The following is a 23,845-nucleotide window of genomic DNA, read 5'->3' on the forward strand; positions in this document are numbered from 1 at the left end:
GGCTCTATCTCCTGCCCAGCTGATAAAGGCGAGGGGAAGGGAATCCCCCCCCCCCCCCCGGCTGCCGCCCAGCCCGGCTCAGCCCCACACCCACCGGGAGGGCGGCAGCGGCTCGTGGAGGGTGGGTGCAGGTGGCAGAGATGGGGGTCAGGATCTTTTTCTGTTGCTCACCCCCCGCCCTGCACCGCCAGTTCCTCCGTGACTCCCATCCTTCACCACCTCACCCACACTCACCCCCTGCCCCCTTGGCGTGACCCCCGGGGCTGCCCCCCAACACATCCCCCACGGGGCTGGGGTTACGTTGCCTTCCTCCCCACTGGCCCTCTCCCCCCCCCCCCCCCCCAACTTTTCCTCACCACCCCCAGCTCTCCAGAGGGCCAAGATGTGAAGGTGGCTCTGGGGTGGGCTCCGTGCTCACGGGGTGTCCCTCGGGGAGGGGGGACGGGGACACCACGGCGCCCACGGGCCCTGCGTCAGCACCGCCGCGAGCTTCAAAACGCGGCGCCGAGGCGGCCGGGGAGGAAGTGGGAGCTGAGCCCAGCACCATGTCGGAGCTGGAGCAGCTGCAGCAGCGCGACATCCCCGCGGGCCGGCAGGTCCTGCGCGACCACCACTGCAACCTCCACAGGGTCGCCGACTACTGCGAGAGCAACTACCTGCAGGTGGGGGGGGGACGGGGACACCGTGGGGCGAGCTTTGGGGCTGGGTGTGAGGCTGGGGATGGAGCCCCGGTGCGATGGTGGTCCCAGGGGGGTGGCTGGTGGGTGACGGTGAAGGTTCTGCCCTCGGGGATGGGGTCCTGACCCTCCCTCTTAGCTTCCTACCGAGCATCGCCTGCCGCTGTTTTTATTTTCTTGTGCCTCGGTTTCCCCTCTTGCTTCACTGCAGCTTTTCTGCTCGGCTCTCGGGGTGGGTTTGGGGTGAAGGGAGAGTTCTCTGGTGGTTTGGTGCCTCTGGAGAAGCCTTGAGAGGGGACAAGGGACATCAGCCCTGCCAGGGCTGTCCCCAGGCTTTCAGAGGTGCCTCCTGGCAGGGCAGGGGCGAGCTGGGTGCCTGCACATGCAGAGCAAGTGTGGAGCTCTGCCGCCATCAGCATCCCTCCTCCTCCTCCTCTCTGTCTGAGAGAAGGGGGGGCGGGAGCTTTTGGGATAAAATAGGAGGGAAAAGGCTTGTTCTGGCCCTGTTTGCTGGGGAGGGTGTCTTGGCTGGGGGGATCCCTGTGGGCTCTGCAGAGCCCGTGTCAGTGGCCCCGCTGGCTCCAGCCAAAGCTGCTCCCATGGGGTTGGATCTGCCAGCACGGAGCTGAAGGGGAAACGTGCTGAACTACTCAGAGACACCGTCGCCAGCATGGCTGGTGACACAGCCGACTGTCCCACGCCTGGCTGACTGGTGACACAGCCGACTGTCCCATGCCTGGCTGAATGGTGACACAGCCGACTGTCCCATGCCTGGCTGAATGGTGACACAGCTGACTGTCCCATGCCTGGCAGGAGGCTGTGCCAGGCACTCAGCACCAGCCGAACCAGCAGCATCCTGGGGAGGAATCCTGGTGAATCCCTGGTGCTAGAAAAGCCAAGTGCTGCTGCCTGGCCCGTGTGTCCTGCCGGCAGAGCCGGAGGAAGTTTGATGCATTTGGAAAGCAGAAGGAAGCATCTCTGCTATCGTGTGACTCCAGCGTGAAGGTCCACGGCAGCGGTGGCCGCATGGGGTGGGCTCGAATGACCGTCTGGGTTTCCCCCTCCAGGCCAGTGACAAGCAGAAGGCGCTGGAGGAGACGATGGCTCTGAGCACGCAGTCCCTGGCCAGCGTGACGTACCAGGTCAGCAGCCTGGCCACTGCCTTCCTCCGGCTGCTGGACCTGCAGGCGGCCGAGCTGCGGAAGGTGGAGGCCGACGTTGGCTGCGTGGCCCAGGTAGGGACGTTCCTCTGACCAGTGCTGGGGTTTGTGTCCTGAGAAGGGGGTGGGCACTGGGCAAGGGGGTCTGGGCAGCTCGAAGGGGCTGAAACCCTCCTTCCCTGCAGCTTCAAGAGCCCGTCAGCTCCCCGTAGCATCACCTTGCAGTGGCAATGCAAGACCATCTCTTTGGGTCGTGGTGGGGTCACCCGAGGCATCACGGAGGGGATGAGTCCAACTGGGCCTGAGAAACTGGTCTCTGGGTTGTTCTCCCAGTCTGGGCACTTGAAAATCCCAGTGGAGGGGACTGTGGGAATCGCCCAGGAAATCTCAGAGGAGCCGAAGTGGAGTGTTGGGGCGCAGGGTGTTGGCCTGGCTGCTGCGCTTTCCCCTCGCTGTGGCCTGGCCTTGTCCTCCCTGAGCTTTGGGACACCGATGTGGAGTCTCGGGGCCACCCGCCCTCTTCCTGGCACTTGGAAGCCGCCTGGAGCCTTTCCAGCCACAGGAGGAGACGGGACCTTGTGGTCATGCTGGAAGCAGCAGGAAAACAGCTTATGGGCTGGTCAAGGCTCACTCATCCACACCCCCACAACTGCCCCGTCCCCCCATCTGCTGCTTTAGGAAGGGCCAAACCTGCTGTGGTGGCATCAAGGGCATCGCTCGCTCTGCTGTGCTGGAGCAGAGCAGGATCTGTCCCCCTGGCTTTGCCTGGGCTGGGGGGGTTCATGTTCAACCCTGATCCTTCCCTGAAACCCCTCCCTTGCAGGCAGGGAGACGGCTGGGAAGGGCAGTGGGACTTGAAGGGGGCAGCTGGAGGTGGGGAGAACCTGGGATGGGACGGTGGGGACAATGTCAGCTCCGCAGAGGGTCGACATGCACAAGGAGAAGGTGTCTCGCCGGGAGATCGGCTCGCTGACCGTCAGCAAGAGGTTCCCATCCTACCAGAAGATCATGGCCCCCCCCAGCCCGCCCTGCCTGGAGCCCTACTACAGGAAACCCCTCAACTTCAACGTCCTGGATGACGTCGGCCACGGGATAAAGGTCAGCCCAGGGCGAGGGGGATGGCCTGCAGGGGCTTGGATGGGCTTTCTCAGTCCCCACAATCGCACTGATGGGCTCAAACCCCTCCTTGAGGGAGAAGTGGGGTCTGTCCGTGCCCCGCAGCCCACTCCGGGCCTCATCCCACCGGCGCTCAGTGGTCCCAGCTCGAGGAGGGGGGACATGGCCCAATGCAGCAGAGGGAAACTGAGGCACAAACCGCATGGCAAATGCCAGCGCTGAGCCGTGATGCTCTCACCCCTGTGATATCTTTCACAGCACCGAAACCACCGGGGCAGGAAGGCGCCCACAGGACGGGGGGGTGGGGGTGGTTTCGGCAGCCTCGCAGGCACGAACCCCCCGGTGAAGCTGCCGTGGGGCTGGAGGGGAAGTGGCGGCGCTGGGGCCGCGGTTCCCACGGTGCCGGGCGCCTCTCGGCCGCCTCCGCACCCCAGCGCCGGCGGCTCCTTCCGCTCGGCGAGGTCGGAGGGGGGCCCAGCAGAGACCTCGGGGTGCTGCTTCCCCCAGAGAGGGGAGGAAAGGGGGGAGTCGCAGCCCTCTGGGGTGCAATGAGTTTGTGGGGCAGCCGCGGCCACGTCGCGTCTCCGTGTCTCCCTGTGCCCGCAGGACCACAGCACCCAGCTGTCCCGCACCGGCACCCTGGCTCGGAAGGGGATCAAGTCGGCGGCGCAGGCCGTGGGCACCCTGGGGTGAGGCTGTGGGTGGAGATGGGTGCGGGGTTGGGGGCTTTGTCTGTGTCACCAAGCAGGTGACAAGGCGGGGGACAGAGCCACAGGCTGCACCGCGGGCTCACCCCGGTGCTGCTGCCATCGGGGTCCCCAGCCGGGCTGGGGGCTCAACAGCTTCTCTGCCCCCAGGAGAAGCACCCGCGTCCCCGAGCCCATCCAGCCGCCCGTGGTCCCCGAGGGGAAGCTCTCTGCGGCCTCCTCCACCTCCTCGCTGATATCCGTCAGGTGCCGGCGCTGCCCAGGGGTGCTGGGAGGGCCTGGGGGGGTCACGGGAGCCCAGGACAGTCGCCGTCACTCTGCTGCTCGGGGGAAGTTTTGCTGCAAAGGGGTTTTGATGAAAAATCGGGGGGGTGGGAGTGGGGGATTTGCTACTTGGGGCTTGTTTGTCTCTAGAGTTAAAATATGTTCTTATGGGAGAGGGTCCCTGATGGGGAAAACGAGGCACAGAGCGGGGAGAGGGTTTGTGCAGGGTTTGCACACGGGCGCCAGGATCTCCTGCCCACACGGTGACCACCTCGTCCTGGCATAGGGCAAGTGTCTGTATTCAAAGAGTGGGGGGGCACAGCCAGCCCCCGCCCCCCCCCCGACACCACCACCTCTCCACCCTCAGCTCGAGCGGAGCCCCGGCAGCCCCCGGTGAAGGTGTCCCCCCCCCGCCACCGCTGCTGCCCCCCCCGGCGGGGCCATCCCCACCGCCCGCCATCCCGCCGGCCCCCCCTCTCCCGGGGGAGCTGCGCCCACCGGGGGACCTGGCTGTGCCCCCCCTGGACTTCATCCCCCCAGGTGAGTGCTCGGTGCTCCAGGGATGCTTATCTGGACTTGGGGGGTGGGGGGGCTGCATGTGCCTTCTGCCCCACCCGCCCATGGTGCCCTTCATCCCTCACTGATTTTTGAGGGGGTTTCGCAGCCCCCAACGACCTCGAGCCGCTGCCGCCACCGCCACCACCAGCTTTGCCTGACTTTGAGGACTTGGCCCTGCCGCCACCGCCCGCCGCAGAGGACCCCCCCTGGGTCCCGGAGAGTTACCTGGAGAAAGGTACGGTGGCCCCCCACATCCTCCTGATCTCTGCCGTGGGGATTGCGGTTGAGCCCCGGCACGGGCCAGGGCTGGGACAACCAGTGACACTGGGGTCTGCTGGGCTCACATCCCCCCCTCCTGCCCTTCCCGGTGGCACCCTGCCCCCTGGGGGGGGCCTTGCTGGGCTCCATGGCCCCTCTCTCCCTCCTCGCAGTGGTGGCCCTCTACCCCTACACGCGGCAGAAGGACAACGAGCTCTCCTTCCAGCCCGGCACCCTCCTCTTCGTCACGCGGCGCTACTCGGACGGCTGGTGCGAGGGAGTCATGGGCGAGGAAGCAGGTTTCTTCCCTGGCAATTACGTGGAGCCCTTCTGAGCGCCGGTGGCGGGCAGCACCCCCCTGTACCCCCCACCCTGGATCACCTGCCCGGCTTTGGCCGCATCCTGCTCCTGCTCGGGCATTTGAACGGCGACTTTGCACAGCTCAGCCCTCGCCTGGGCTGCCTCCAGTGCCCGCAGCATCCCCCTGCCCAGTCTCTCTCCCATCCTCTTTATATATATATATATTTTTTTTAATTTCAGCACCACTGGCTGCGGGCGGTGCTGGGAAGGTTTAGCACTGGGGCGCTGCAGGGGCACAGGACCAAAGCACAGATAGAGCAGGCGAGGCCAAACGCCCACAGGGACGAGGAGGAGCTGTGGCCGCAGGGAACCCGCTGTCCCCATCAGCTCGAGAGGCGGAGGGGGATGAGCCAGGCCCCAATCCTGCACCAAAGGGGGTCCCCATAGGGCCCCCCGCAGAGCATTGCTTGTAGCCTGGCCCTGCTCTGCTGCTCCCCCTCCAACGCTGCCCCCCCAGCTTTCAGCAGCCCAGGGAAGAGAAACAACACGTAGGTGCAACTCAGAGAGCCGTTTCACACCCAGGTTTATGTCCTGGATACAAACAACTTGTGTATCTGCAATATATAGATATACATCTATATACATATATATGTTTTTTCTTTTTAATTCCATGGCTTTAAGTTCCACACAGTTGAACAGGGTCCGGAGGAGGAAGAACAAAGAAGGGGGAAATGAAATAGAGGAGGAACAACTCAGGGCTGCTTTGGTTATTTCCTTACTGCTCAGGTTTGCTGTCAGGGTTTCTACACTTCAGAGGAATTACGAGCCACCCTCAGGGGCCGGTAAGGCTGTGGATAAATCCAGGAGAAGCCAACACCAGAGAGCAGCGAATACTGTAGGTCCCCCCTGCAGAGTGCAATTAGAAGGGGCAATTAATACTGCAGTGGGACAAGGGGGTATGGGGTGTGTGTGGGGGTTTGGTCTCCGGGATCCCAATGCCAGGAGAAATGCTACAGCACCACCACACCTCCCCGAGGAGGTTCGGCACCTCTCAGGAGGGAAATTCCCCTCCCCGGGGTAAGGGGAGTCAGGATCCAGCAAACACAAGAAGACAGAGTGGTAGCGGCTCGGGGCCAGAAGGAATCTGTTCACCCTGGGGCTGTTTTGGGGGGACGTTTTTCCCTGGAAGCAGAAGCAGAGGATGGAAGTGGAAGGCAAGGGCAGGTCCTCCTCCCCGCAGCGGGATGCGGTTGCTGTGCCCGTGCCCTGGGCAAGTGGGTGAGGATGAGCTAGAGGAGATTTTTTTTTCCAAAGTACCGCCTTTCCAAAAGGTTTTCTGTTCCTCTCCTCATGGTGGTTTTTTTTTTTTTCAGAGAATAAAGTCTCAAGGGACAATTAACTCCATCACAAAGCTCAGCAGCTGAGCCAGAGGCTGCCCTGCCCAGGCGGGGTGCGGAGGGCAAACCGGGGAGCCCAGGCAGCACGAAATTCCTGGATTAAATTTCCAGTGGGCTCATGAAGAGGCAAGGAGGCCTCGAGCATCAGGTTCAAGGCAACGGCACGCAGCTCCTGGCGTGGCCGGCAGAGGTTGGGCAGGCGAGGGGGATGAAGGCAGGAGGAAGCATGTGCAGGGCTCAGCCCGTGTCGGGAGCTGGCTTCTGGTCTTTTGTGAAGTCAAAAGGGAAAAAAAAAACCCAACCCCCAAACAAACAACAAAAACCAATCACCATTAATGTGAGCAAACACCCACGCTGGAGTAGATGTCCGAGCTGCATAGAGAAGGCTTCATCTCAACATGGCAGGGGGAGAAGGGGGAACCTAGAGAAAGTGCTTTAATCACCGGGGAGGAAGGAGCTCAGAGAGGAAAGGCAGGAAAGCAACCCACGCGTGGGGGCCGAGCGAGCAGTGCTGATAAGCGTGGGGTACAGGACGTGACACCCCCCCCACCAAGCTTCTCCTTTCCCAGCTGCTTATGGGAAGCAAGTCTCTTCCAAGCCATCCTCAACACTTCTTCTTGAGGATCTCCTGGAGGTAGCGGGCAACTTCCACGGCTGACTCCCATGGGACAACAGTGGCCTGGAAGGTTCCAGGCTGCTTCTTCTCCATCTCTTGGGTCATGCGGTGCATGGGGTAGCCCTTCCGCGGGAAAGCCACATCAGCTGAAGTCAAAGTCACGGAAGGGCAGAAGTCATTGGCACCATCTCCCACGTAGAAGACCCTCTCAAACTCCACCTCCTCCTGGGCTCTTTCTGCCAGGTACTCCGTTAGGATTTTGCGTTTGCACATGTTGGCCGGGCAGTCAAGGCACTTGTGGCTGTGGTAGGGCCCCAAGGTGAAGTACCCCCTCTTGTCAAAGCCGGATGGGTTGCTGAAAATCTTGCGGAAGAGAGAGTAGAAACCGGCTGCCCTCAGATTGCATTCGATGCCGAACATGTTGGCATCGGAGATGAGGATGATCTCGAAGAGCTCGTGGTTCTTGGAGAGGAACTGGAAGAGATCCGGCATGCCGGGGGACAGGGGGATGTTCTCGTAGACAGTCTTGAAGTCCCCCATCTTGACCCCCTGGTCCCCCATGTAGGCCAGGACGCGCTGCATGTACTCGTTGTAGAAGCCCTCGCGGAAGGTCTGTCGGATGTGCTCTGGGAGTGCCTGCCCCGGCGCTGCCCGGACGATGGAGTCGTCGCTGTTCTCATTGATGATGGTCTCGTCGAAATCGAAGACGAGGAGATATTTGGGAGGCCGGGGACTGGCCATACCAACACCCTGTGAGGTGGGAGGAGAACGCCCAGCCATTAGGTCACACTTTGCTTCAGACGTGACACAGTGATGGTGGCAACCACAGCAGCAAGAGGCTGCCAGCCCTGCAGCGATGCCCCTTGGCTACTTTACCCCAGGCAGCTTATTAGCCCAGCTGGACTTGAGGAGGGGGGCTAATCCCCTGCTGACATACCTCAGTCCTGGCCCTAAGGCGTTTATCCGGCCTATAAAGAGATCATTTTGTCACTGCTAATCCTGTTCCTGCAGTCAAGGCGGTCACTGTGCCAAGCGGCTGCCGCACGCGTCCTCCCAAGGGACGCGGGGACAGACTGAGCCTCGGGGTGTTTCATGCAGGGCGGGGTGTGTGTGTGTGTGTTTACCCCCCCAACCTGCTCCTGTCCCACCTCTGAAAAGGGGTTTGTGTCCCTGCAGATGCCTCTTGCTGCCAGGACAACCATGGCTCTTCCCAACAGAGGAAAATATTTTGCAGGTTGATTTTTGCTCCATCACCCGGATGCAGTTTCCCCCTGGGTTGGGCTCTGCAGGCTCCTGAAAAGCCCGGGATAACTCAGAGCCACCTCCTGCCCTGCTCTAAACCCAGACTAAACCCACTTTGCCAACACAGTGCAAAGCCAGTGAGCCCCAGCCCAGCCTCCCGGTGCCCACCCGCTCCCCTTGGCTAAAGCCACCACGGCCCCGGCAGCACCCGCTCACCTCCCGGCTGCTCCCGCGCCGCCTGTGGCCAGAGGTTTGCAGAATGGGGACCCAATTCCCGCTCCCTGCCCCTGAGAAAAGAGGGGACAGCCCCGTTCAGAGAGGACAGGGTGGGTGGGGATGGCACTGACCTTAAACAGGCATGGCAGCCCAACGCCCTCGCAGCACCTTTTCATTTTAAGACCATCCCTCTGCAGGCAGCGTGTTGCTGAAGGCAGCGCTGAGGGCTCTCAGAGCTGCTTTCCTGGCTGAAAATCACAAAAAAACGGGGGAGTTTGGTTAATGGCTTGGGTTTTTCCCCAGCTGCCACCTTTGGGCACAGCAACCAAATGGCACGGTTGGGCTCTACGTCCTGCAGTGACCTCCCAAGCTCGGAACCTTTCGTACCATGAACGGAGGAATTAAAGGAGTCTCCGGAGAGAGGGGTGAGCAGGCAGAGCCCGTTTAATGCTTCTGATCCCTCTTAATTCCCCCAAGCGCCCGGGTTTTGCAGCATGTGAAAGCAGCCAGCAGAATGTCTCGGCAATAAACCCCGGCAACACACACCTTGTTCCAAAATTGCCCTGATTTTCTTCCAGTATAATTAGTTTGGGGTGTTTCTTTTAATGCAGTAATTATCCTGGAATGAAACCGGGTGCCCAGGCAGCTCCAGTGAGGATGTGCCCGTCTGCTGCCCCAGAGCGAAGGCAGAGCCCGGGTTATGTCTCCTGAATTTTGCCGACCTCTTGTGGTCCAAAACCATCAAAGCAGAGAGGTGGGAAACCTCAAAAAAACCCCAACCTCGCAGCCAAATCCGACTGGAAACTCAGCCAGATGGGTTAGCGGGAGGAACAGCACACTGGGACACGGGAAATTTTAACTGGCCACCAGTAGCTCACCTTAGCTGGGGCTAGGAGGATTTCAATGATTTTTTTGTCATCAGCATGACAACAGGAAGAATTTTTCTTCTGAAGGTGATCTGTGTGGGATTTGTCTGGTTTGAAGCCCAGCATCAAACTATTTTGGGCACAAATACGATTCATGACTCTGCTAAAATAATAAACCACAACTGCAACTCCAAGGTGGCATACTGCAAAGGGAAGCGGGCACTCAAAATTAAACCCTGGGTTGAAATCTTGTAAAAGCGACTTTTTTGTGAAACCTTCAAGCCAAACACTAGTTATTTCTTTGTAGAAGCTTTCATCAAAAGCTGATGTTTATTTACAGACATCAGCTGAAGCCAAATAATGCTACAGCCAGTCTGGGAGTGGCATTAGCCACCACGATTTTCAGGTCCAAACCAAGCAAAACAGAAAAAAAAGATTAAATGTGGAAGAGTAATTGTAATTTTCATCATTATATTCTGAAAAGCTGCCAGAGGTGAGAAAATAATTCGGGTCTAAGCCTTAAGCAGATTTTGCAGCAGCACAGGGAGAGCCCTGGAATGGCTGGTTAACCTCTTGGACGCCGTTACGGGTGGCTGTAAGGGATGACATGGACATGGGGAGTTAACCTGCCCCTCAAAAAGCTCTTCTGGGCCCAAGGTTTTTGCATTTTGCATAACGGGAAAGGGTAACAGCACACAGCTTGGATTTCGGGCAGATGAGGGCAAACACGGACCCAAACATGCAATCTATGGGGGCTGAGGTTGCTCAAACACCTTTCATTTAGCCAACTCTCCTGAATTAATGTTATGTACATATAAACCTGACCTATGAGCTGGGGAAAAGCCAGTTTGGTCTCTTTTGGCTTATTTTAGCTCTGTCTCCTTCGCGAGCTGACCGGTACAAGGTTGGAAGCAGCATCAGCCACCCTGATCTCACGTTAACTTGTCCTCAGCAGAGCTCCCTGCAAGCTCCCACCTCCCCTCTCCACCTCCCTGGCATCACTTTGCTCTCCCCGAAGCACCGTGGGCACCCACAGCCCCAGCGAGGATAAATCCAGCCGCTCCCAAGGGCTGGAAAACAAAACCAGTTGCTTCAGAGGGCTCCTTGCCCCAGTGTCCCCAGCACTGCCAGCCCAGGGCTCTGAGCCAAGCACCCCTTGGGCTGCTTCCCCTTCGGGGGTTGTGGGGGAGAAGAGAGGCCACCGGACCATTTTCTAAAGGATTTCTAAGGAAAATGATAATCCGTGAAGTCAGCTTGGACAATTGCTGCCCCCATCTACCAGCAGGAGATTGGAGCATCCCTGCCACGCTTCCTCAAGAGCCTCCTCCTGCTCTCAGCCATCCCTAACGCTGCTATTAATTGTTTCTAAATGTGCACTGCTTTTATGCAGAGGAGAAATTAAAATCTCAGCCAGCTTTATTTATAAATGATAAAGAATAAAGGTCTAGGATGGGACTTCTCACCACTGGCCTCTGGGAGCTACTGGGCAAATCACATCCCCATGTGCTGTTTTCCCCTTACGTCACAGAAAAGGGAAATACCAGGGTTAGGAGCGACGGAATAACCCAGCACTCATCCTCTCCAGCTAAAGACGAGCAGGCTGAGCTGTGGGGTCTGGCAGCAGCCACCTCAAACCCTGACTCTGCCCTGCGTAGGAGGGGAGCGGAGAGAAAAAAAAAAATTAAAAAAAAAAAAAATTACTTAGCAAATCTGCCAGCCCTAAATTACCTCGTTCTATGCAGCCAGGAGCCGGCAGTGCCCGTGGGCACACCGCTAGCGGCGTGGGACGGAGCAGCTGGCTCCATCCGGGGTAGGGAGAAGTGAAATCCCTGCAGGACCCTGTCACGGCTCCCAGCAGAGCTATTTCTGCACGGAGATGACTCACCCGGCGGCTGTCTCCCGGGAGCGCGTCCGTCCACCTTCTGCAAAAAAGGGACTCCCTCCAAAATAAAAGAAAAGCGGCCGCGCTTCCTAACATTATGCAAAGCCTGAATGTTGAAACAGAAAATAAAACAGATATTTGCTCATTAATTGTGTCAAACGGAAAGGCTTAGACAAACTGAATGCGGGATGAGGGTCAAAATATGCCTGGTAAAAGGGGTGAGCTGCTGGGCTCACGGCAAGAATAATTTCCCAGGGTAGTTTATTCTCCAAATCTTGATGGTTTCTTCCCCTCTGGCAATACCTCCAGCCATCCCCAGGATCCTTCTGCCCTGAAGAGGCCCAGGGAGGGAAGGATGAAGCCCGGCAGTATTCCTTGCCCCCGTTATCTCTGCGGATCAGCCCTTGCTGCGCATCCCCACAGACCTCCCCAGGCTTCATCCTGCACCGGGGTCAGCGCGGGATGAGCTGCAGGGAGAGGAGCAGCCTTGCGCTACGCACCCGCCCTCCGCCGCAGGATCAGGCCCTGTGCGAGCCCCCGTCGCACCCAAGTGAGCGTGGCCGGGGATCAGCACCCGATTTTGGAGCTGGGAACTGCGGAGCCTCAAAAGCGAGGGGACACGGGGGCATTTCCCAACTGCAGGCACAGTCCCTGGGCTGTTTTAATACCCCAGCGTACTCTGCTCTTGCCTGTTTTTAACCTTAAAAAAAACCCCATTTGATGCTTCTGGGGTGTAAAACATATTTGGTTTTAATTTTAACTCAAAACCCAACCACTGATCTTTGGCAGATTTGTTTGTCCGCCCCCCCCCCCCCCAGAAGGGTATGAAGGGACAAACCAAGAGAACAGAGTCCTGCTGCCCCAAAAGCAAAGGTGGGGGAACACCCCCCCTCCCTCCCCAGCACCATCAAGCACGTCATCGGGATCGTGAGACAATTTCACCACTCCTGGAATAAAACCTGACCCGCTCCCAGCCCTGGGCGTCCACAGAGCCCCCGGAGCAGAAGCAAACGAACAAATTAAGAACAAACCACCAGAGAGATGAGCTCGGAGGGGCATCTCAGCCAGCCCCGACCCCCTCCTCCCCGCACCGAGGGGCCACCTCACCTCTTCTTGTGCTCCGCGGCTCCTGCTTCACCCCAAATCCCCCGGGAAGGGGGAACGGGGACGGGAACACCCTCCCCGGGGCTGGGGCTCACCCTCCCCACCCGCACGGCTGCGACGCCGCGGCCGGTCACCTCGGGTTATGGGGATGTTCCTTTTTTTTTTTTTTTTTTTTACGGTGTTTATTTTTCCTGCCGCCTGCCAGCAAGCCGCGGCGTTACCGCAGCCAAGGGCTCCCGCTGCAGCCGTCAGGGCCGGAGCTCTCTGCTTTTGCAACCAAAAAAACCCGCCTGAAACAGGTGGTTTTGGCCCCAAAACGCTGCGGCTGGCAGGTGGTGGGTGCCAGATCAGCGGCTCGTTTGTGGGAGTCCAAAACCAGACCCCGGTTGCCCCCGCCCCTGCGGTGGCACTGCCCGACCCGCCGCCGGGCACACGCATCCCGCGGCCTCTCGCCCTCCGGGGCACCGGTGCCAGCCCGGTGTCGGCTCCCTGCGGCCGGTGGTGCCGGGACTGCCAGAGGCTGGCTCCGGTACCGGCGAGTCCCAGCCCGCTGCCCGGTGAGAGCGACCGGTGCCGACTCACGCCCGGCCACTCCTCGGGTCCTCCCGGTACCGGTGACAGCCGCAACGGGGCTGACTCATGCACGATCGGTGCTTGGAGGCTGCTGCCCGCTCGGCACCTCGCGGTACCGGCACCGGTCCTCCGGGAGTCCAACCGGGTGGGGACCCACAGGTACCGGCACCAGCCGCCCCGGTGCCCGCAGGGTCCTACCGGATCGGCACCTCCCGGTACCGGCGCCAGCCGCCGCAGCCAGCGGAGACCCCCACCGAGTGGGCACCTCCCGGTACCGGCACCAGCCGTTAGCGGATGGGCATCTCCCGGTGCCAACATCCACCGCACTGGTCCTCGGAGCCTCCTGCCAGGTCGGCAGCTCCCGGTACGGGCCGGGCCGGTACAGACTCACGCCTGATCAGTCCCCGGAGCCTCCTTACCGGGTCGGAACCTCCCGGGAGCGCCCGGTTCGCGCCGGTGCCGGTGGGTGCGGCGGCAGCCCGGAGGTCTCGACCGTGAGCGGGGCCGGGCACCGGCGGCTCGGGAGGGCGGCGCGGCGGGTACGCGGTCCGGTGCGGCGGGACCGGCGCCGCTGCCGGGGCTGCCCCGAGCGCGGCCCCTTTAAGGCGACGCAAACGGAGCCGCGGCGCGGCCCCGCGGAACCACCGCAGTCTCGTACGTCACCACCCGCCTAGCCAATGGCAGCCGCGCCGGCGCGCAGCAGAGGGCGTGGCCTGAGGGAGCCACGCCCTTACCCGGCGGGGCGGAGTTGGGAAACGCGCTATTGCCCCCCCCCCCCCCCCGCTAACACCGCGCTAGCGCTTTGCTCCCCAAAGTTGCAAAACCGGCAAAACCCACCCAACTCCTAGAAATAACCAACGGAGCCATTTTGTAATTTAGCCATTTTAGGGGGATTTTGCCCCAAAATAAGGGCTGAGCGCAGCGTGAAGTCCCCGAGGCCAAGAGGCTCAGGGAACCAAATAAACCCCCAAACCACAAAAACGCTCCCCAAAAAGGCAGCTCCGCCGTTCCAGCTCCGGGGGAAGGGGCCACACCGAGCCCCCCCCCGCCCGGCCCCGGTGGCTCCGGCCCCGCCGCTGCCCGCAGCCGGGGCGGGGGGGGGGTGTGTGTGTGGAGCTGAGGATAATTTTAGGTGCCGGCTCTGCCCCGGGACAGGGAATTGCAGGGTGCGAGGCCCGAACACGAGCAGGGCAGCTCCAGCAAGTGTGTCCACAGCCCAAAAATACCCTCCTGGGCTCCGGGGGGGTGGTTTAAGTGGCAGCTTTGGCGTCTCGTTCGTACCAGTCGCTTGTGATAAAAAAATAAGGGCAGTTTGTTCAGAGGCTGGAGGCAGAGGGTGTGGGCAGGGAGGGGACACAGCAGCAGGGCCTTAAAAACATGTAGTTAAGAGACCACCAGAGGTTGGGTTTTGTCTTGCCTTTTAATTAAAAATGTCTAAGAATGGAAGGACGCAAACAATTCAAAAGGTCTGCAGAAACCCCAGAGCTTTCTGCAACCTCTGTGGGCTGGACAAGGGCCCTCAGCCCTGGGCTGGCCGCTCCGGGCAATGCCACGTTGCCCTGGTGCTTCAAGTCATAGTCCCCAAAGTTCTAAAGTTTCCCCCATTTCGGCAAAATTCAGTTCCAGCCCCAGCCCAAGAAGAGCTCTGAGCATTTCTGCAGCCAAACTGTTGCTATTCCGAGACCTTTCTTAACGGCGCTTGCTCCCCGTTGGGACACCGACCTTTACATACCGACAGCTGCCTGCAGTCACCCGCCTCTCCTGAGAAACAGCCCTGGGTTATCAAGGAAATATTTTATCATCTATTTAGTCTGAGACATTCTGGCTTTTTGATGCAGAGCACACCCTGTTTCCTCTGCACTGCGTGGGTTTTGCTGTTTCTCCTTTCACGTCCCCCACCCCGCTCGCCTTTGGAGTTCCAGCAGCTCCTGTTAACCCAGGAGACGTGTCCAAGCGATTTGTCAGTGGGCACAGGGCAAGTGGGAAACTCCAAAGGGCAAATGCCGAGCTGCCTTCTGTCTCCTTCCCACTGAAAGGCAGCGGGGCAAAGATCATTCCAGAAACATCACAGATGGAGGAGTTTGGCAAGGGTGATCCTGTATCCCAGTGATTTTCCACTGTTAAGAACCCCGGAGAGCAAGTGAGGACAGCGCTTTCTGCATTGGGCTGACCTGGCTCCTGGCAACCCCTGAATAGACAGGCAACCTTCTTATGAACACACGGATTCCCCGTCATGGGTGTAACATCCTTGTGCTACAACAAGAAACACACTGATGCACACTCTTCTCTCCAAGTTTGTCCTGTTTTTTTCACCAAGTGGATTGCAACAGCACATGAGCAACCCTAAACCCACAAGGTCCACGTCCCTGCCCTGCTTTATTTCCATCCTGCGGCCCATACAACAACTTTGGTTAAGACTAGTTCAGTAGCCCCCACAAAAATCAAGCTGACCACCCGTGTTGGATCTCCTTGCACTGCCACCCATGGTCTGCAATACAGATTTTGGGGGAGTTCTGAGTAAAACCCTGAGTAAAACCCTTTTACTCCGAGTAAAACTGAAGTTTTCCTTTACTCATGAGGGGAGCTAATCCCTATAGCTCAGTCCTCCAGCCACATGGATCAGGAAACTTCAATTGCAGCTGGTCACCTCGTGCCAGCTTCTCAACACAGTAGTCTCTAACAAGCAGTATTTCTTTTATAGCAGTAAATTTTTGATGGCTGAATAATATTTAGATGGTCAGGGAAAACCTCAAGAACCAACAAGGCAGAAGACAGCAAACTCCATTCATTTCATCTCACCACGTGGGGTGACCTTCCCAAGCATCTCTTGTGGGTCCCGTCCCCCCCCCCTCAATTGCAGGGGTCAGGACAACCGACAAAGTGGCCAACTCTGCTCAGTGCGGGGTACAGCGGTCTGAGCTGAGGTCTCCCTCAGTTTCTCCTGTTGACACAGGCTTCAGTTTTGTATTTAATGCTAAAAGTCACTATGGAAGAAACAAGGACTTGGTAGCAGAGGTTAGGATATCACCCATCCGGAACCAAAGCATTTTATAGGTTCTGTTTTATATAACATGTAGAAATCAGGAAAAACAGGCAATGAGATTGGGCTTTTTATTAGGTGGGATAAGCTTCTGCTGAGGTGGCACAAGAGATGCACAGATAATGGTCACCATCTCCACAGAGTACAGGCCAGCGGTACCGGCTGCTCTGGCCACTCTCACACCACCACGCTGGTGAGCAGAGCAAGATGATGCTCTCAGTAACTGCAGCCCACTTCGTAAAACACATTGCACTGTCAGCTGGAAATCCTATTCTTTTACATGGAAGTTCAATCTCTGTCTGCTTTATCATAAACCAAGCCTAAAAATCCTCCTACTCCTTGCCAGTCATCCAATATAACTGACACAAATCATCACAACGGTTTCTAAAGAGACTGACAGAGGTGACAAATCTCTCACTGCAGCCTCAAGTTGCTGAGCATATTTAGAAAATACTCAAGAAAAAACCTCTCTGGGCTCTGTCTCAGCACAATTCATAACCAAGCTCAGACAATTCTGCTGGCAAGAGCCACAGTGAAGAGTCACTGCAACTGCAACACTGACTTATGTCCAGTGGCTTTAGTTAGGGAAATAGGACTTAAGCAATGTGAAAAGTTGAGGAATCAGGGACATTAGTGATTAATTAGAAACAAGCTGCAAATTGGAAATGTTTTCTACCTAATTCAGTAAGTTACTTCATGCACAGATTCCAACTGCAACACTGACCTATGTTCAGAGGCTTTAGTTAGGGAAATATGACAAGAAATGTGAAAAGTTGAGGGGTCGGGGACATTAGCGATTAATTAGAAACAAGCTGCAAATTGGAAATGTCTTCTACCTAATTCAGTAAGTTACTTCATGCAGATTCCAACGCTGATACCCTCAGAGGAGGAAGTTGCCTTCCTTCATCCACTTCTTTTGCTTCTTCCAGGAGCAGGCAGCAATCCTCTCCACTGCCATCTCCTGGCTAATTCTCCGCAAACTCTTCCTCCTGCAGGTCTATCTCCTCCTCACCAGAAAGGGCACAGATTAAACTACAGCCCCCTGGGGAATGATTTCTCTGTGGGATGGGAAAAGCCAAGAGCTATGACAGCAACGTAACGTATCACAAGTTACAATAGCTTCAATTAAACCACTGAATTTATCCTCTGTGACAATCTATCGTTATTTCTGTGGCTTTTTTTAAACAGTAGGCAGAGTGGATGGATTACTGTAATCAATGAAAATAAACATTTAAGATGAGTAAATGAAAATCCATGAGACACTGTATAAAACACAGTCGTTTTCTGGTAGCGACAAAAAGCTTAAATCTTCACAGAACACGAGACAACATTTCAGGCCAAGTAGGAATTTTCCTACAAATTAACAACTCTTAAATTACTAAATAAATGATTTCTAAAAGAAAGGGGCACAAACTCTAACTCTAGGTAAACTAGTATATTCTGACACACTCCCCAGTTTCCTTGGTGATGGTTGATGAATCATCTTCCATTACAAACCTGCAACTAGAATGGACAGTTAGATAACATCCTTCCTTCACGCTCTCATTTCTCAATGCACTGGTTCTCCTTCTGGCCCCTGGGAACTAGGTCATCATGCAGCTAAATATCAAATTCATCCTCTCTGTTGACACACAACGCATTTTCTTTAAGCACCCTCCAGAAACTGCTGCGACAGGGAGGTGCGGGATACCTTAACCTGCTGAAATCACAGGGGTTACATAAAAATCAGAGCCCAGTTACCAAACCAGTGTTTGAACAGGACTCAGGCTTTAATTTCAAGTGTCATAAAACCTTTGGACTATTAATGATATCGAAGGCTTAACAGAAAGCTGATACCTTCATGCTTGGGCTGTCTTGGAAGGAATCATTTTTCAGTCTGAACTAATTTTATATATCATTATTCTGAGACATCTCCAGTTGAAACACTGGCTACGTTCTGTTCCCTGCTTAGCTGAAGTGATCAGAAACACATCGTGAGAGGAGTAAGATTTCCCAATTGCTATTTTTTGCATTCCCAGCTTTTTGCCTGTTTGTAGTAGCTTCAATATGCCTGCAAAGAGGCAACTGATTCTTATCTCCTTTATTATAACATATGCTATCCAATCTCTGAAAAACCTTAAAAAAGGAGATTATGTAGAAAATCTAAAAGAACTGAAAAGGGAAATGGTGATCCTGTGTTTAGGGCAGCAGTCTGGATCAGAAGTAACACAGAGCTCTGCCCCCAGCTGTCACTCACTCAGTGTCAGGCAGGTCTCAGTTCCACATCTGCAGAACAGGAATATTTACTCATCTGACAGTAATATACTGAATTTGATCACACAGGCTGCTTAAGTAGACACACAAATAACCACCACTGAAACCCTTAAATACTAAGTTCTCTTCCACAACAGTTCTTTTCTAATAAACTTTCTAGTTTTATCAAAGCTTCTCGAGAAAGTGGTGGTCTTGGTAAAGGTATTAAGTAATTCTCACAGGGTGCAGGAAGGAGGCCGAGAGTTTTAAGCACAGAGATGAAACCATACCAATATTTTATAGGGGAAGCATGCAAACAACACTTCAATTCATTGCCCTGCATCGAGTTACTCTGGGAAGAAGGAAGGCTGAATTCCTGTTTGAAAAGCAAAACTGGAAACTATTTTGTAATGTGCTGTCTCAGTCTCATTTTGCAAGCTCTCGGAGGACGTGCCAATGCACGGCTGCAAAATTATTTTGCAGCTCGCAATTCACAGACATGAAACACAACATCCCATAGTTTCTAACTCGCACATCCCCCTTGAACACGCAGCACATGGTAGCGGCACACGTGAGTGACTGAGGACAAAGTTGCGTTCCACTATCAGTTGTCCCATGGTTATTATTCCCAGACTACAGGCAAAACAAAGTTGAGGCAATCTGAAGATGAAATTGCAAAATTAAGACTGTAAACAGAAAGAGCACTTAGCCATAACACACTCACTTTTGTTCAAGTCAAATAAGCAAGAAGTCCAACACAAGCAACATTACAGAACCTCGGTGGTTTTTTTTCAGTTCAATGTTACGGATGACAAAGGACTGTCACGCTGCAGCTTTCTCCTGACTTCACTTTGTTAATTCCTTTTATTTCTTGCTGGTATTGGCTCTCATCAGAAGTCTAAATGCATTTGTTAATTCCTTTTATTTCTTGCTGGTATTGGCTCTCATCAGAAATCTAAATGCATTAACTCCAATAGGGGTTCAGGAGAAAGCAGAAAGTTGGAAAATTTCAGCTCCCTACATGCCCATCCTTCTCCCTTTAGTATGTTATGCAACTTCTCACGTAGGAAAAAAAAATCATTACTCTGCATGTCTGAGAAAGATGCTACGTTATGACTTTTGAATGGAGCAACAACTCATTTTCATAACCTTCCCATGCTACTCAAGAAATCTTGTTAGTTATTGCTGCATTAAACAAAAAAAATACAACAAACAGCACCAGCAAAAAAAACCCAAACCACCCCACCACCCCCCAATTTCCAAAATCTTCGAACAACTGATTTTGCAACTGTTTGAAGACTGGAAGGTGCAACATCACCAAATCCCTCTCAGCAGGAGGCTGTAACCTCACCATGAGCAGCCAGAGTGACGCAGCACTTCTGGAAACTTCTATTTTAACAAATTAAGTTTGGTTTTCAAATTGCAGTTCTTAGGGGGGAAAAAGAAAAAAAAAACAACTGAGACAGCCTGCATGTGTCTGGAAACACCCAAGTGGCTCTCTGAACACTGCCTGCTAGCCATTTTTTCCAGCTGGACCATGGTAAACAGCAAGGAGAAACAAAATACCTGCTCTTAGGATGGTTTCAGTCCTGTACCTTCCACTCTAAACCAGGAACAAAATGTAACTCTGGCAGCTCACCTGAAGAACCTCCTGCTTTCTTAAAAAACTCCCATCAAATCTTTGTATTTCTTCTATTTTTCAGTGATACGTGAGTTAAAAAAATGCCCCCAAGCAGCAGCCTTCTGTATTACTCAGCGACATACCACGATTTATTCCTGTATTTTAATGAACCTGGCATACCTGTCCAGCAGGATCAATAACTGGCTTCTCTTTAGGGGTAATCATTTTAGCGGCGTTAACTCTGAACAGACTACGTGTGGATGTATCTTTAAACTGCTCACTAGATTTTTAATTCTTGCCCTCAATGTCTCTTCTTATCCTCAGACAGCACATTAGTTCAGTGGTGTATCAGGACAATCAAGCAATCCTACTGTCCCCGAAAGGGTAGGGGTATTTCCCTACTAACCTTTAAGCCAAGACTTTGTAACTCACCAATTCAGCTTAAAAGTCTTCAATGACCCTTTGAGAAACCACACACTTAGTTCAGGAAAAGTCAAATCTGTAGTTTCTTGGAAAGACCTCAACTGATCAGCATGAGTGCTATTACAAATTTCTCCTCTGTGCAGAAACAAGATTAAAAATATCTAAGGGAACTATGCCACTGCTGTATAGGTTGATTAAAACAAACAGTAATGACCCTGTTCAGAGTTCTCCAAGTGAAAGATAATAATTAATAGATCACTTCAACAGGGGACTTTTCGTCTGCTTCCGCACCCTGCCCAGGAGTTCAGCAGGTTTTTCAGGAAAGGGAATTCAAACAAAAGCTATGTTTCCTTTCTGGTGAAAAATTTTACATAATTTCTCACTTTGGAATGTGTTTAAACTGTGCATTATAATGCTGCAGTACATGGCGAAGAGCCTTAGACCACGGAAAACTGCCAAAGAATTACAAATGCAACCCCATATCAGACACATACCCATTTTCATGCTAAATTAGAGGGATTAGTAAGACATGGATGAAAGAAATACTTAGCAATATGATGAAATAAAAGGACAGGACAGACCGCTAACATTTAGACCAACGGCTGTACTCAGGGAGCCTCCTTTGACTACAGTGTTTGTGTACATAAGTTCTCAGTACACAGAGAGATGGCCCACATTGCAAAATATACCCACTCTGTACATATATGTAGGCCATGACTCAGTGCAAAGGCAGCTATTCCCAATATTCAGAGACATTTCATCAGAAGATATTTGCTAATTCCAATCTGTAAAAGCAGCAACAGATCAAGAAAGCAAAAGGATTTATTAAAAAAAAACAAAACAACACAGGGCAAATTTAAAAATTGAAAGAAAAAAAAAAACAAAACCCCAAAACCCCAAACCACTAAATCCCTCTCAAATCTTCATCCTCATTTAAAAAGGCACAGCTAAGACGACAGAAGAATGTGGCATTGTCCAAAAAAAAAAAAAAAAAAAGCACTGATTATTTCTGAGACCAGAGGACGCCCCCTGTGATCCACGACAAACTTTTTCTTAGGCATCAGAATAAATCTGAACAGGTCAGCTCAGGCAGAAATTATCTTGGTGGGTCAGAAAGCAGTAATGAAATTAATGTAATCCTCATTTCTTATTCAGAACTATATTAGAAGCTTAAAACCTGCAAAATTTTCTTATGGCTGCCAGTATAAAAATCTTTATTAAGGACATCTGTGAACCCAAAGGTTGACTTTTTATCTAGTGTCTACAGGAAATGCAAATACTTGCCTTTGTTTTGAACTCCTCTCTCTTTAAGGGTGGATTTTAATTCTTTTACCATGTCTTCAATATATGTACAATATATTATGCAATTTATTGTTAGCACAATATACAAAAATTTAAGAATTAATTAATTTATACCTTTCAAGGCCAGCGAGACAATACCACTTAGTAGTGCTGGATTACTTCTGTCTGCTAAAACAGTTACTAATTTGAGTTTAATTCCAGTTTTGAACACCCTTAAATCTCCACAAAATATTACCAAGTTTCATTCACGTGCACACAAGCCCTGGGAAGATGAGTGAATGTTCCTTCTTCCCCACCTGCACACTTTGAAGAGAACACTGAATTGACAGGAAAGAGCATTCTACAAAAGAAAACAACTGGTGAAATATTACAAAAATGTTTTCAAGATAAAAGTAAAATAACTATCATGGTAGAAGGCAAATTCATCTGATAGAAGCTATTAAGTGATGTGCTATGAAAGACTGTTTAAATCTTAATGCCCATGTCAAAACTTGCAGTGCCACACTTCTGCTTTCAAAGTTAAACTGTAAAAGAGAAAAAACATCTTATAGTCATTAATTTTCAATTACCTTTTTTCTACTTCTGAAATACTTGAAGATTTAATATATAGCCTAGAGAGGTATGGTATTTATCAGTTCCAAATTGATGAGCTTGCAGCTAATGATGTTAATTTCTGAAAAGTCAAATGGCAATTCTAAATTGTTGAAGTAGTGCATTATAAGGTTATCTATAATTACTCAGGAGAATAGGTACTTCCAGTCTCACTGTCTTTTAACACAAAAATATCATCCTTCAAAGACGTGTGGCTATTGGTTCTAACAAGTACACATACCTCCATTCTATGCTTTTCTAACCAGGATGCAGATCACGTCCAAGCTTGAACTCTACATAAATCTTCTGCTCAGCAGTACATATTATGCCAACAAAAAAAAAAAATTACACACAAAAATTATTCCCATTAAAAATTTAACATAATCAAGACTGTAAGGACAGAGAGCTGAAACTTTTATAGTCACTCCTGAAAAACATTAGAGCTCAAAGTTCAGAAGCAGATAAGATACAAGAATAAAGTCATTTTCATTAAGAATCACTCACATTGGACATTAGGAAAAGGTTCTTCACTGAGAGCGTGGTCGGTCACTGGAAGAGGCTCCCCAGGACACTGAGCCTGCCAAGGAGCACCTGATGACACTCCTAGTCACACAGTTGTTTTAGGTGGTTCTGTGAGGAAGAGGGAGTTGGACTCGATGATCCTTAGGGGTCCCTTCCAACTTGACATATTCTAGGATATCTTTGTCATAGCATAGTACATACTAGGCTGGAAAAAACTGCCAGTTCATTTTGTCATGAAAACGGGCAAGCGTTTATTTAATACACCTGCATCATCTCTCAGGTAGCCACGTCTCCTAGGTTTAAAGACCACAACCAACACTAAAACCAGAAACTCAATCCATCTTCTATTTGCAAGTCACATGTTCTTTGCTAGCGGGTAAAAAAAGTCTTGTTGAGCAATACATTATGTTAGTTTTTTTTAAATACTGTTAGTCAATAGAAATATGAAGCCATAAAATAATCATTTAAACACTTTGTGACCCTGAGCAAGTGCCAAGAGTGAAAAAAGTTTGACATTATTAGTGTTCTTGAGTGCCTCACTGCAAGTCGCATATTGTTTTGCATCATATTCTCGAAGGCACGTTACCTACATCCTCTGCAAGTAATAATCAAACCAAAAAGTATCAACACAACATAACTCTACCATTTGCATGAATAGAAACAGCCCTGCACAACAGCGTATCTCAAAACTCCTAAAAAAATGGTAGTTAACCCCACTGATGCTCACACTATCGGTCGTTATAATGCAAAAGGAATAGGCAACAAATTAAATACATTACAAAAATACGAATCTTTTCAGCTCAGAGGTAAACTTGGTCTGTCACTTACTTGGCTAAAACTGACTAAAACTGTCAAAGGGAAGCACTACCTTTTAAACTGCACACCCTGAGCTCTACCTCCTCTCCTCAACGAATTGAAAAGAGCTATTACATGCTCAAGAGACACAACAGGGCAAAGACAAAACATCCAGACAGGCTGCATTGTTGAGATATAACTAATTTCCCAGTGATAACGGCCTAAATTCAGCTCCAAGGGCTCTTTCAGAATTCCACGATTTTAAGATTTAGTTGGGAACACAAGGTGGGCGACAGTAACTTTTGATGTGAGCAGCAATACAAATTAGGCCATCTAAGAAGTATCCGAGCTGTGTAAATAGGAGAGTCAATAATTCAGGCAGG

The 23,845-nt window shown here is 52.6% G+C and overlaps 2 protein-coding genes across 4 annotated transcripts; one reads left to right on the forward strand and one right to left on the reverse strand.

The window, feature by feature from the left end:
• Positions 1–446: 446 nt before the first annotated feature.
• On the forward strand, positions 447–6,444 carry ABI3 (ABI family member 3). Of its 2 annotated transcripts, XM_074926678.1 has the most exons (9): positions 447–662; positions 1,745–1,912; positions 2,759–2,935; positions 3,560–3,642; positions 3,811–3,906; positions 4,292–4,464; positions 4,589–4,717; positions 4,914–5,039; positions 6,414–6,444. In XM_074926678.1, the coding sequence occupies exons 1-9, from the start codon at positions 546–548 to the stop codon at positions 6,437–6,439; spliced, it is 1,095 nt and encodes a 364-aa protein (XP_074782779.1). In that variant the 5' UTR covers positions 447–545; the 3' UTR covers positions 6,440–6,444. The 2 variants fall into 2 exon arrangements, with proteins under 2 accessions (XP_074782779.1, XP_074782778.1); XM_074926677.1 differs by having other exon boundaries at positions 448–662; positions 4,914–6,444.
• A 112-nt stretch (positions 6,445–6,556) lies between these two features.
• On the reverse strand, positions 6,557–13,520 carry PHOSPHO1 (phosphoethanolamine/phosphocholine phosphatase 1). Of its 2 annotated transcripts, XM_074926679.1 has the most exons (4): positions 13,356–13,520; positions 11,263–11,365; positions 8,643–8,759; positions 6,557–7,803 (listed from the first exon to the last, which is right to left on the reverse strand). In XM_074926679.1, the coding sequence occupies exons 3-4, from the start codon at positions 8,685–8,687 to the stop codon at positions 7,042–7,044; spliced, it is 807 nt and encodes a 268-aa protein (XP_074782780.1). In that variant the 5' UTR covers positions 8,688–8,759; positions 11,263–11,365; positions 13,356–13,520; the 3' UTR covers positions 6,557–7,041. The 2 variants fall into 2 exon arrangements, with proteins under 2 accessions (XP_074782780.1, XP_074782781.1); XM_074926680.1 differs by lacking the exons at positions 8,643–8,759; positions 11,263–11,365 and having other exon boundaries at positions 6,557–8,582.
• Positions 13,521–23,845: the final 10,325 nt, after the last annotated feature.

The sequence above is a fragment of the Athene noctua genome, chromosome 25 (genome assembly GCF_965140245.1).
Source record: "Athene noctua chromosome 25, bAthNoc1.hap1.1, whole genome shotgun sequence".
NCBI lineage: Eukaryota > Metazoa > Chordata > Aves > Strigiformes > Strigidae > Athene > Athene noctua.